This window comes from Nematostella vectensis, chromosome 5, assembly GCF_932526225.1.
Source record: "Nematostella vectensis chromosome 5, jaNemVect1.1, whole genome shotgun sequence".
NCBI lineage: Eukaryota > Metazoa > Cnidaria > Anthozoa > Actiniaria > Edwardsiidae > Nematostella > Nematostella vectensis.
In genome coordinates, this window is record NC_064038.1 from 5,081,512 (window position 1) to 5,093,966 (window position 12,455).

The 12,455-nt window shown below is 42.4% G+C and overlaps 1 protein-coding gene across 1 annotated transcript; it reads left to right on the top strand.

The window, feature by feature from the left end:
- The first annotated feature begins 7,905 nt into the window (after nt 1–7,905).
- LOC125563191 lies at nt 7,906–11,103 on the top strand. The gene is made up of 6 exons (XM_048728189.1): nt 7,906–8,046; nt 8,585–8,643; nt 9,118–9,164; nt 9,370–9,442; nt 9,941–9,994; nt 10,739–11,103. Exons 1-6 carry the CDS (start codon nt 7,959–7,961, stop codon nt 10,952–10,954), a joined length of 537 nt encoding a protein of 178 aa, XP_048584146.1. The 5' UTR covers nt 7,906–7,958; the 3' UTR covers nt 10,955–11,103.
- Nucleotides 11,104–12,455: the final 1,352 nt, after the last annotated feature.

The following is a 12,455-nucleotide window of genomic DNA, read 5'->3' on the forward strand; positions in this document are numbered from 1 at the left end:
TGGTCTGACCATTACATACCTTGTCAACACCTTCCTCTTGGTACACTGTCCAGGCAGTACCATACAGACTGATGGTCTGACCATTACATACCTTGTCAACACCTTCCTCTTGGTACACTGACCAGGCAGTACCATACAGACTGATGGTCCAACCATTACATACCTTGTCAACACCTCCCTTCTGGTACACTGTCCAGGCAGTACCATACAGACTGATGGTCTGACCATTACATACCTTGTCAACACCTTCCTCTTGGTACACTGACCAGGCAGTACCATACAGACTGATGGTCCAACCATTACATACCTTGTCAACACCTCCCTCCTGGTACACTGTCCAGGCAGTACCATACAGACTGATGGTCTGGCCATTACATACCTTGTCAACACCTCCCTCCTGGTACACTGACCAGGCAGTACCATACAGACTGATGGTCCAACCATTACATACCTTGTCAACTCCTCCCTCTTGGTAAACTGACCAGGCAGTACCATACAGACTGATGGTCTGACCATTACATACCTTGTCAGCACCTCCCTCCTGGTACACTGACCAGGCAGTACCATACAGACTGATGGTCTGACCATTACATACCTTGTTAACACCTTCCTCTTGGTACACTGACCAGGCAGTACCATACAGACTGATGGTCCAACCATTACATACCTTGTCAACACCTCCCTCCTGGTACACTGACCAGGCAGTACCATACAGACTGATGGTCTGGCCATTACATACCTTGTCAACACCACCCTCCTGGTACACTGACCAGGCAGTACCATACAGACTGATGGTCTGGCCATTACATACCTTGTCAACACCTCCCTCCTGGTACACTGACCAGGCAGTACCATACAGACTGATGGTCTGGCCATTACATACCTTGTCAACACCTCCCTCCTGGTACACTGACCAGGCAGTACCATACAGACTGATGGTCTGACCATTACATACCTTGTCAACACCTCCCTCCTGCTACACTGTCCAGGCAGTACCATACAGACTGATGGTCCGACCATTACATACCTTGTCAACACCTCCCTCCTGGTACACTGACCAGGCAGTACCATACAGACTGATGGTCTGGCCATTACATACCTTGTCAACACCTCCCTCCTGGTACACTGACCAGGCAGTACCATACAGACTGATGGTCTGGCCATTACATACCTTGTCAACACCTCCCTCCTGGTACACTGACCAGGCAGTACCATACAGACTGATGGTCCAACCATTACATACCTTGTCAACACCTCCCTCCTGGTACACTGACCAGGCAGTACCATACAGACTGATGGTCCAACCATTACATACCTTGTCAACACCTCCCTTCTGGTACACTGTCCAGGCAGTACCATACAGACTGATAGTCCAACCATTACATACCTTGTCAACACCTTCCTCTTGGTACACTGACCAGGCAGTACCATACAGACTGATGGTCCAACCATTACATACCTTGTCAACACCTCCCTCCTGGTACACTGACCAGGCAGTACCATACAGACTGATGGTTTGGCCATTACATACCTTGTCAACACCTCCCTCCTGGTACACTGACCAGGCAGTACCATACAGACTGATGGTCTGGCCATTACATACCTTGTCAACACCTCCCTCCTGGTACACTGACCAGGCAGTACCATACAGACTGATGGTCTGGCCATTACATACCTTGTCAACACCTCCCTCCTGGTACACTGACCAGGCAGTACCATACAGACTGATGGTCTGACCATTACATACCTTGTCAACACCTCCCTCCTGGTACACTGTCCAGGCAGTACCATACAGACTGATGGTCCGACCATTACATACCTTGTCAACACCTCCCTCCTGGTACACTGTCCAGGCAGTACCATACAGACTGATGGTCTGGCCATTACATACCTTGTCAACACCTCCCTCCTGGTACACTGACCAGGCAGTACCATACAGACTGATGGTCCGACCATTACATACCATGTCAACACCTCCCTCCTGGTACACTGACCAGGCAGTACCATACAGACTGATGGTCTAACCATTACATACCTTGTCAACACCTCCCTCCTGGTACACTGACCAGTTAGTTCCGTCAAGACTGTAGCTGATTTTAAAGCCTGTGATCCATTGATCTCCTCCGTGTCTTCCCTGTGTGGCTACTTTGGTGACTATTACAAGTCGCTTCAGGTCAATCTGTATCCGTTCCCCAAATGCTAATCCTTGTGCTATCCAGGCTCCTAAACCAACGACTAGGTTCAAGCGTGCGTGCTTTCCCGTAGACATGGAGCTGTGATAAGAGCTCTGGGTGATTTGGTCGTCTTTGATTCTGCCATCTTCCATCCCAAGTGCTCGAGCTTCCTCTGTTAAGATTACATTGAGCCTCATCAGTATGATTCAATGCATCACGATTTAAATGCCTCTGTTATTACATTTCCATTAGAATGTTAGTACTATTGAAATATACAAATTGACTCGTCGGCCTTCAATTTAGAAAATAATTTATTCTGTTTATGTCATACTTATGTCGCAATTCTCTCCGATAAATCCATCATGGCAGACACACGTGTAGGTATCGTCGGGCTTGCTGGTGTGACATGTTCCATTCTTACACGGCTTGTGCTCACATGCGCTCTGCAAGATGTACAATTATTGTGTCAAGAGCCTGTCAGGAATATTATTATACGACGGCTTTGACAACGAGATTGAAAAAAAAAAAGAATGCGGCTCGGTTGTGGCTTGGTTGAAAACAGCTGAAATGTTTCAGACAGAACGCTATTTCACGTGCTACTACGGAATATTGAATAAAATTCCATTGTTTTCTGCTGTTGTCGTCCATGTTGCCGTTGTCGTTTCTTCAAGGTCGCTGGTGGTTACAGCATTTTGATGTCATTTTGCGTCTGAAGTCTTGACTGAAATCATTTTTTCGTTATAAAGACAAAACAAAAAATGGACCTAACTTTGCTTGAGCCTCTATCATTTATCAATCGACTCAGAACTTAGAATAGATTTTCCCTGATAAATTTCTGTAAAGACATGAGAAAACATCCTCGGGGACACTGGGCGATGCAGGAAACCGAATCGAGAGTATGCGCGAAGACGAAAAAGACATCTTCCCTCTCCTTTCTTACGTCTTCTCGCGGGGACACTGGGCTATGCAGGAAACCGAATCGAGAGTACGCGCGAAGACGAAAAAGACGTCTTCCCTCTCCTTTCTTACGTCTTCTCGCGGGGACACTGGGCAATGCAGGAAACCGAATCGAGAGTACGCGCGAAGACGAAAAAGACGTCTTTCCTCTCCTTTCTTACGTCTTCTCGCGGGGACACTGGGCAATGCAGGAAACCGAATCGAGAGTACGCGCGAAAACGAAAAAGACGTGTTCCCTCTCCTTTCTTACGTCTTCTCGCGGGGACACTGGGCGATGCAGGAAACCGAATCGAGAGTACGCGCGAAGACGGAAAAGACGTCTCCCCTCTCCTTTCTTACGTCTTCTCGCGGGGACACTGGGCGATGCAGGGAACCGAATCGAGAGTACGCGCGAAGACGAAAAAGACGTCTTCCCTCTCCTTTCTTTCGTCTTCTCGCGGGAGCACTGGGCGATGCAGAAAACCGAATCGAGAGTACGAGCGAAGACGAAAAAGACGTCTTACCTCTCCTTTCTTACGTCTTCTCGCGGGGACACTGGGCGATTCAGGGAACCGAATCGAGAGTACGCGCGAAGACGAAAAAGACGTCTTCCTTCTCCTTTCTTTCGTCTTCTCGCGTACTCCCGCTTCCGTTCCCCTAGTTGCCCCGGGTCCCCGAGGATGAGGAAAAATAAACGAATAACCTTACAGCGCATCCTGAATACCGGTCACGCAACCGAGACCCGTCTCGTTACCTGCCTGTTCCGGCGGAGAGCAATATGTATGTAGGAATAGTATGGCCGCGCGCGGGGAATGGGAACAAAGGATTGGAAGAGAGGAGTTTCCTTCCGATTCTTCCCATTCTATGTGCGGTTTTAATCGTCACTCGCTTTCTATTTGCACAGAAATCTTTCCCACGAAGTTGTATATTTTTTGTTGATAGCACGCTGTGATGTCATCTGTGGATTCTTAAAGAACAGTGTGTTGTAATTTGTGACGGCAAATTTAAACAATTTAGCAATGATGAAATTGCTTCTTTCTAGTTGGCTTTGATTCTTTCAATTACATTGGCTTTTAGTTTGGAATCATAATCAAGTTAGTGCATTACGGCACATATTTTTGGTATGTTTGCTCCACTATAAAATGTTCTGCAGATTCGTATGATATTGTATTTTTCAATAGCCAGCTTTGCTCTTGTGAAAACTGTAAATCTTCCCCCATGAGTAGTAAACTAGTAAATTGTACGGAGACCCCTTAATAAACGAGGCAGAATTCCTAAATAGAAATGGATAACTAATCTTAAGTCATGTTATTTACTCACGATTATTTACTGATTACTGATGTAGTAAATTTAATCGTGCCATAGAACTGTCATTTTCTGCTTGTTGCTGTATTTCTCAAGCAAGCTAAATTATTCAACAGATAACAAAACAATACACAAAAACAGAGTTGGGCTACCAGGTGATTTCTCTAGACGACTAAGCTATATCGATAGCGCATTTTTCATAAGTTTCCCGTACTTTTTAGCACTCTTCGTAAACTATGTGGTTTTATAGGTATCGATCGTGCATGTGAAAATCGTTGTTTAATCATTGTATATCAGTGTGGTTTGTTTATTAATTGTGTAAGCAAAATAAACTCGTAACTAAGCAAACAAATGCCACATCTTAAATAATTCATAAATCCAAGTATTAAATTTCAGTTCAGTGTAAATTAAACTTTATTTTGTCAATATAACTAAGGCATACTAAACAGTATTTTTACTTCATTCAAACTTTTTTTAAATAATTTTTAATCTTGCTCGTGCAGTTTACCCAGCTTAGCCCCGATTTCAAAACCTTCAAATAGAAATAAATATACAAGACTAGTACAGTGATTTTTTTATCCTGCCCAAAAAGTAGTTAAAAGCAGCGTGCAAGATCCTGGCTTTTGTTGATCGAAAACGTAACATAACAAAACGCAAAATTGAAAATACGAAATATAGACTTTTATTGACTTATTTACTTGCTCTGTAACAGATCATTTTTAAAATACATTGGATACTTTGAAATAATGTCGTACCTTCATTTCATAATGGTCTGAGGTGGAGTTGGGCTGGTACTTCTCGTCTGGGCAGCTGTACTTATCGACAGACAGTAATTCGCACCAAAACTTCAAGCTCGAGTCAGCAATGGCCGCCACATTGACAGACAAACACTCCAAGACGTCAAGACACCTCATCCAGCAAGAAAGAGCATCGCCTTCGAAACTACGAGAGATGATCGGCCCTTCCAGATACGAAGAGCTGTTCTTAATGAAGTTACCGAAAGAAAAGTCAAATTCCGAGTTTCTTTGCTTCCCTTTAGAAGTTCCTTCTATTAAGAAGGGCAGGAAAGCCAAGATGAAGAAAATATAAAAAGTGAAACGTAGAATTTGCAGGAATAACATGCCGACCAATTTCTAAAAAAATATGTTTTTGAGAAACTTCTTATTTCGATTTAAAAGCTTTCGTTAATTATTAATATGTCGCTGCTTTGAATGATTCGCTGAGAATGATAATTTGTTTTCAAAAAAGTTTATTGTCTTGTTATTTGTGTCGAACAAACTTAAAGATGTTCGTGATAGACTCCGTATATTGATCTTAAGCATTTCGTGAATAATTAATTCGTCGGTTCTGAATAATTCACTGTGTCATTAGGAACAATTCGCCGTCAACTGTTTTTGATCTCCCCCGTTACTTTTCACATTATTTGGGCTATCGCAAACTTTTAAATCATTGTTTATTCAAGTATGGGATTTGTGATCATGATAACATCAATTCTTATTTTATTTCTTTTTAAGATATATTTTTCAATTTTATCCACCTAGATTTTGATTTAATTTTACAACTTTTTTTGTTTTCACATTATGCCGCGGGTGTCCAAATTCCTTGGCAAAACTGTCTTTTAAGCAAGTTCCTACTTCAACCAATAGATTCTTGCATAGCTCTGCAACTGTGTCACTATAATATGGTGATTTAATAAAATATGAACCTGCTTTTGTTATCTAGGCTTACTTTTTTCTTGTTTTTAGTTGGTGTAAATGACAAATTTTAAATGGCGAGTCCAAAAAGAATCTATTTCTATCGGCTAATTGAATCACTGAGAAACTTTCAATCAAATATAACCAATAAAGTACCAGACTTCATTTGTGGATGGTTATTTTGAAGTTGTAATTTTTGCAAATAAACCATTGTATTTTCAACTAATAACAAAGGAGAAGTTGATCGACATTCTTTAAGTTTATTTTTAATTTATTCATGGCGACGCTTATTATCTCGCACCACAATAATCCATGTAAACTCTTTTACAGCTTTACGATTCTACCGTCACACGGGGACGCAAGTCGCTTACAACCAGGGGCGTACGCAGCCTATAGGCCTGCAGTCACTGGACTGTAAAAAAATTCGGCTTCCTTATTTGCATAACGAGGGATAAAAATCAAATGTCTACTCATTTATTTTTATGTACGTAGTTTTATATATATGGTGAGGAGAAAAACTTTAAATCTTAATCATAACATACTGTTATGTCGTTCAGCGCCATGCGACGACTGATTTCCTATCTATAAAATATATAATACAATCTGGGACTGAGGTCGCCCATGGTTATTCGCTAAGGGGGGGTTGCAGCCGTTTGGATAAATCAGTTGGTGTAACTGAAAGGTATAATAACTTTATCACAATTCGTTTCCAGTAGTTATGCCAGTATATATTTATACATTGTTAAGTGTAGTGTGCATCGGCCGACATACTGTAATTTAGCTTATGCTACAAAAGTATGAATAAACGATTATTATTATTATTATATTATTATTATCTCAGATCGAGGATGAAAGAGGATCGCGTTGTAATAAAGTCTGACGTATTGACGCCAAAAGCGGGAGCTATGAGATCTTCACGGGAATGCGGGATGAGGGGCCACGCCCTCATCCAGCTTCTGAATGCTTTGACTGCAACTTTGTAAAATCCTGCGTACGTCCCTGACAACGTATCACATATTCAAGTATCTAACTCCTTAGGGTTGTGTCTGCCGCGTCAGTCGTATCCGTTGTATGAACGAGTTCACCCACTGCGCAAATACAACTCAGTGCTGTCTCGGGTTTTCTTTTGTTTCCACATGTACCCTCCGCTTCTTTCGCAATAAAAGCCGCGAAGCACTGGCCCTATTGACAGGTTTCTGCTTGGGTTTCCACATGTCGTACCTTCCGCTTCTGTTGCAATAAAAGCCACGAAGCAAAGGGCCTATTGACGGGTTTCTGCTTGGGTTTCCACATGTCGTACCTTTTGCTTCTGTTGCAATAAAACCCGCAAAGCACTGGGCCTGTTGAAAATATCACGTTGCGCGCCTTTAATGGGAAACATGGTGTCAAAAACCACGCTGGGCTTTAGATGCGAACATGCGCTGCGCACTAATTTATTTGTATGGATAGGTTGTGCAATAAAGTGAAGTAAAGTAAGAAAATAATGTGAAAAGGCGAACGAATTTTCTTTTACTGGCTGTTCAACAAAGATAATTCATTTGTATAAAGAGCTTGGAAAAGTCAAGTGACGCCGGAAAAATATGATAGCTCATTTCTGATTTATTATTCTTCTCTTTTTCTTTCACTCATTTCAGAAAACGATTCAGCCAAATCTTTTTTAAAGTGTCTTATATTCCTATTTCTCTTGAGTCTGGAAACTCTTGTGATCCTTGTTTTTTTACCCTCTAAACGTTACTGTGTAGTGTTCGTGGCAAAAGCTGATTTAGTATCCAAGTTCCCGTGGTTAACCTATGCTACTTCTGATCAATCTTCCAGCTCTCAACTCTCCCAGCCATGTGAACGCGGCCTAATGGCGCTGTGTGCCCTCGGTCTGGTGACGGGAGACTCGGCGCTAGCAGGGGCTGCACTCGGGGAACTGATGAAGCTTGGAGGAGAAGGTATCACAATATCTTGACAAAGTAGAAACACTATGGAGTTGGTTGTTTAAAATCAAAATTTGGAACACGTATTTGAAGAACTCAAGTCACATAAGCCCCCCTCCTTCCTTAAAGCCCCCCCCCCCCTCCCCCACCCACCCTCAAGATTATAACGCACCTAGCGTGACACAATACCAGGTCTATCAACGTGTATTTAATGTTTATATCAACGAGTCACTTTCTTTTTCCGTGTAAATATAAACAAACGGCACAGAAGCCATATACCGGGAATACGCCTCTCTCTACATAAGCCTCCTTTCTTCGGGACGAAAGATAAGTATTAAAATGAAAATTTAAACTAAAATTTTGCTGTAAACGTCAAATATATTTCTATAACTTAATCCAAAGCACAATGTATAGTGTATGGCAGCCTCTTCTTCGGAAAAAAGAAAGCCGCTGGTTCTTTTAGCAGTTTTTAACCCAAACACAATGTATAGTGTAGTGAGTATATTACTTGTGTTGTTATCGTCTTACTATTTCGAATTGCTATTATCTCTAGGTAATAAAGACCTGCATTACGAGATCTGCTATCTTTTCTCAAGATTCTACACTCTTCAGGTGTGTATCTAAGGATTAAGTGTTAAGATTTATTGCGGTTGTTGTATCCTCTAGTGTGATTTTCATTACCTACCCTGCTTGCTCAAAAATTTAACCTTGAATACCCCTTTTTAAACACTTTTTTTAGAAACGTTCGAAGAAACCTCAGTGTGGTAAATGATTTGCACAAACTGGAGATCTCAAAAGACATGCTCTAACACATACTGAAGAAAAGGCACATTAGTGTCCTCAGTGTGGTAAATGCTTTGCACTGGTTGGAACCCTCGAACGCATTCTCTTACACAAATAGGAGAAAAGCCACATCAGTGTCCACAATGTGGTAAATGCACAAACTGGACACCTACAAAAAACTTTTACTTTAGAAGATCTCCGACAACCTATCATTTCATAAAAGGCAGAAGGTAGAGTAAAAAAGCTAAGGTAAAAGGTGTCTGATAACCATTTGATATTAACCCCCTGCCGCTTTTTCCACAGGGTGACCCTCGCCTCGGTCTTCGTCATATTGTCAAGGCTGTCCATCGGTAAGACCACGTGACACTAGCAAAGATAAAGTGACACTTGTTAAAGCCCGCGGCAGCATGAAGCTATAGGGCTGGAATTATTCAAGTTACCAATACGTTTTTCTATCGTCAAGATAGCGCCATCTATTCTTCGTACAATTTGCAACAGTTGGACCTTAGAGGTTATTCGACCTTTTTACAGTACGTTTTCGTGTCATGTGTTTAGGCACCCGGACCGTGCGGAATTATGGGATCAGCTGGCGGCCTTTATCGTACAAGTCTGTCCTGACGATCTGCAGGTAAGTCTCACGGGATTTATGCGCATGGTTTGAGATTTCTGGCCCATTTTGGGCTTTTTTTACGATTTCTTACCGCCCTGCTAACATTCGTTTCAATTCCCAATTCTAAGCATGCTATTAGGACATGGCTAGCCATTTCCAGTCAGAATCATCGCACTTTTTTCTCTTTTTGTTCATGAATAACCTAAACAAATAGGTCAAAATCAAAGCAGCTCGTCGTTGATCTACTGGACAGACGCGTAAAGCTTTTTCCGGTTAGAATCAGTCCTAGTCTACTCAGTAGCCGCTTTTAATGTCACGCACGCCTTCCCACTAGCTTGTCGGGGAGGCATGCGTGACACTATGAGTGGCTGTTCAGCAGGCGTTGGTCTGGCCCGACTTGCACGAAAGTGCTTTTATTTCCGGCTGTAACGCAAAGTCAAGAAGTTATCACTTGACTTATACAGAAGACTTGAATGGCATTTCTTGACTTTGTTGTGTTTTTCCCGTTTCTTGTAGGCGGCTTCACGCTGTGCAGAGGGTACAGTAAAGCTCGATCCTGTCACTGATGGGGTAAGGATTGTCAACAGGGTTTTCGAGCCTAATGAAAGTATTGAGGTTGGCCCTGTCAGCCGCCACTTCATCCTGGCAAGTTATGGGGAACATCAAAAAGGCAGAAGCCACCATTTCATCCTAGCATATTTATGGGGAACATAAAAAAGGCAGAAGACGCCACTTCTTCATCCTAGCATAGTTATGGGGAACATTAAAGAGGCAGTAGCCGCCACTTCTTCATCCTAGCATAGTTATGGGGAACATTAAAGAGGCAGTAGCCGCCACTTCTTCATCCTAGCATAGTTATGGGGAACATTAAAGAGGCAGTAGCCGCCACTTCTTCATCCTAGCATAGTTATGGGGAACATCAAAAAGGCAGTAGCCGCCACTTGTCTAGCTTTCCAACACATACTGTAGCAACCCTCGCTCATTGCACCCTTTTAGTGGAAGGTTTCAAGGTTTATTAAACTAATAACAATACAAATTTATCTGGATTTGCTTGCAGGTAGCTAAGGCTATTCGTGGCCAACAGAGCTTTACATCATTACACCAGTTACATTTCAACATAAAAGACAATAATCCAGTATCTTTGATCAATTGCTCAGTGCGAGATACTCTGTCACTTTGCCAAATTTCATAGATGTTTCACAAATCTTTGTTACATCAAACTTCATGTAGCCCATCAATATGGTTAGGGTAAGGGTAAGTGTCTAGGGACACACTATATTGATGGCTACATGAAGTTCCAACCTTTTTCCACAGACAAACCGCACTTTATATCCTGCGAGTATCTTGGGTTCAGGCACACTACCCACCACAGGCGACCCGCCCCTCGACGCTTCAAATCTAACATCGCGTTCAACGTACGCTCTGCGTGCTTCCCAGAAGGCTCTGCGCATGTACCCTGGACACGTGACCAACTGGGCTGTTTTTGTCTGCTGTAACTGCCAATGGTATTGCAGTAGAGAGCGTGACTAGCGAGAAAGGTTTACACCGCCTGGCTCTGAAGTTATCAAGATATGTCAGTGCTAAAGGTACCATAGACCCGCGGGTTTGTCGTTCGACCTTCTTTAGAAGCAGATTAACCGACAGACGTAGGGACAGGGAATTCAAAAGGTTGGAGTATTATGTTGGACTTTTCCCTAAAAACTGTTTGAGTGATTTCGCTGACATTCGCTTCGTCTAAGCGACTCTTTCTTCAGACGCAGACCACGTCACATTCATGCAGAGTTTATATTTACAAATAACTATTCCAAATAACTTTGCATTCGGAAATTGTATCGTAACCCGAAGCGCTTCATGGGTGTAAATAAATGGCTGAATCCTATTATCTGAAAGCCATGCAAATATTCACAGGAACATGAACAAGAATTTTATGGTTTTGAAGCCTGGGAATATTTTTATTTACGCTTATTTGCTCATTTATTTGATACCCACGAAGCACTGCGGGTTACGATTCATGGAACTCTTGAGTGCAACCTTATTTAAAATAGGCGTATATTAGACAGATATAAAGGAAGACAGTTTGAACGGCCAGACGGATTGGCAGACACACGAGTGAACAGATAAACGGACAAACAGACACATAGACATACAGATGATGAAATAAACCAATGGAAAGAGGGATGGTTCGAGAAACGGAAGAATGAGGAGAACCACTTTGACCTTATTCCCTCTCTTCATTCAGCTTCTCAAGAAAAAGACGATCTCCTACAGAGCCTCGGTACCAGGCCTTCAGGTTCTCACGCGTCGCTTGCTGACGCTGTCTACAAGTGGACCCTGCTTCACACGGGCTACTGCTTGCTGAACTGCGGGCTCATGCAGGAAGCTTTGCAGCACTGTGAACAAGTAGGTGGCGCTTTTTATAGTTTTACTTTTGCAGTCACTTCTTTTGCCTCTTCCGATTTAAGGTAAGAATTAACAGGAGTCACCTGTTCTGTTATTGTAATATTGTTCTGTTACACATGACAAGTATGTACTGTCAATTGTAACAATTTATATCTTCAATTGTACTATTGTATTTCGTTGTGTCTTGTACTATTCCATTTTGCTGTGTCTCAATTCTTGTAGAATTGTTAAGGTTTAATTGGACGTTTTCCAGACTCGGTTTCCTGTACGAAAGCAAATCTTTGCCAGGTCCTGGTCTGTTTACAGCCGTCTAACTGCTATTTTGTATTAAATAACTGCATCCAAGCCCTTGATCCTAAAATATTTTGCTTATCGTAAAACGAAAAGTTCAAAAGTTGCAATAGATGGCAACAAACTCACACCTTCCAAAGCCTCTCTTTCGTGCTCAAATTGCAGCTTAGACTGAAGAATTAGTTGAAACAACAGACACTTCCCATTTAAACCTCAGGTCCTTGCTGCATATAGCGATGTTCCTCAGCTATCAACCGATGTTCACTTCCTCAAAGCTCAAGTATTACTGCAGATGGGGGACTCGCTGGAGACTGGGCTAAACTCGCTTCAGGCCTCCGTA

Coding starts and splice junctions, on each gene's coding strand:
- LOC125563191 (XM_048728189.1), top strand. CDS start 7,959: ATGGCGCTGTGTGCCCTCGGTCTGGTGACGGGAGACTCGGCGCTAGCA. Junction 8,047..8,584: donor GATGAAGCTTGGAGGAGAAG/GTATCACAATAT, acceptor TATTATCTCTAG/GTAATAAAGACCTGCATTAC. Junction 9,165..9,369: donor ATTGTCAAGGCTGTCCATCG/GTAAGACCACGT, acceptor TCATGTGTTTAG/GCACCCGGACCGTGCGGAAT.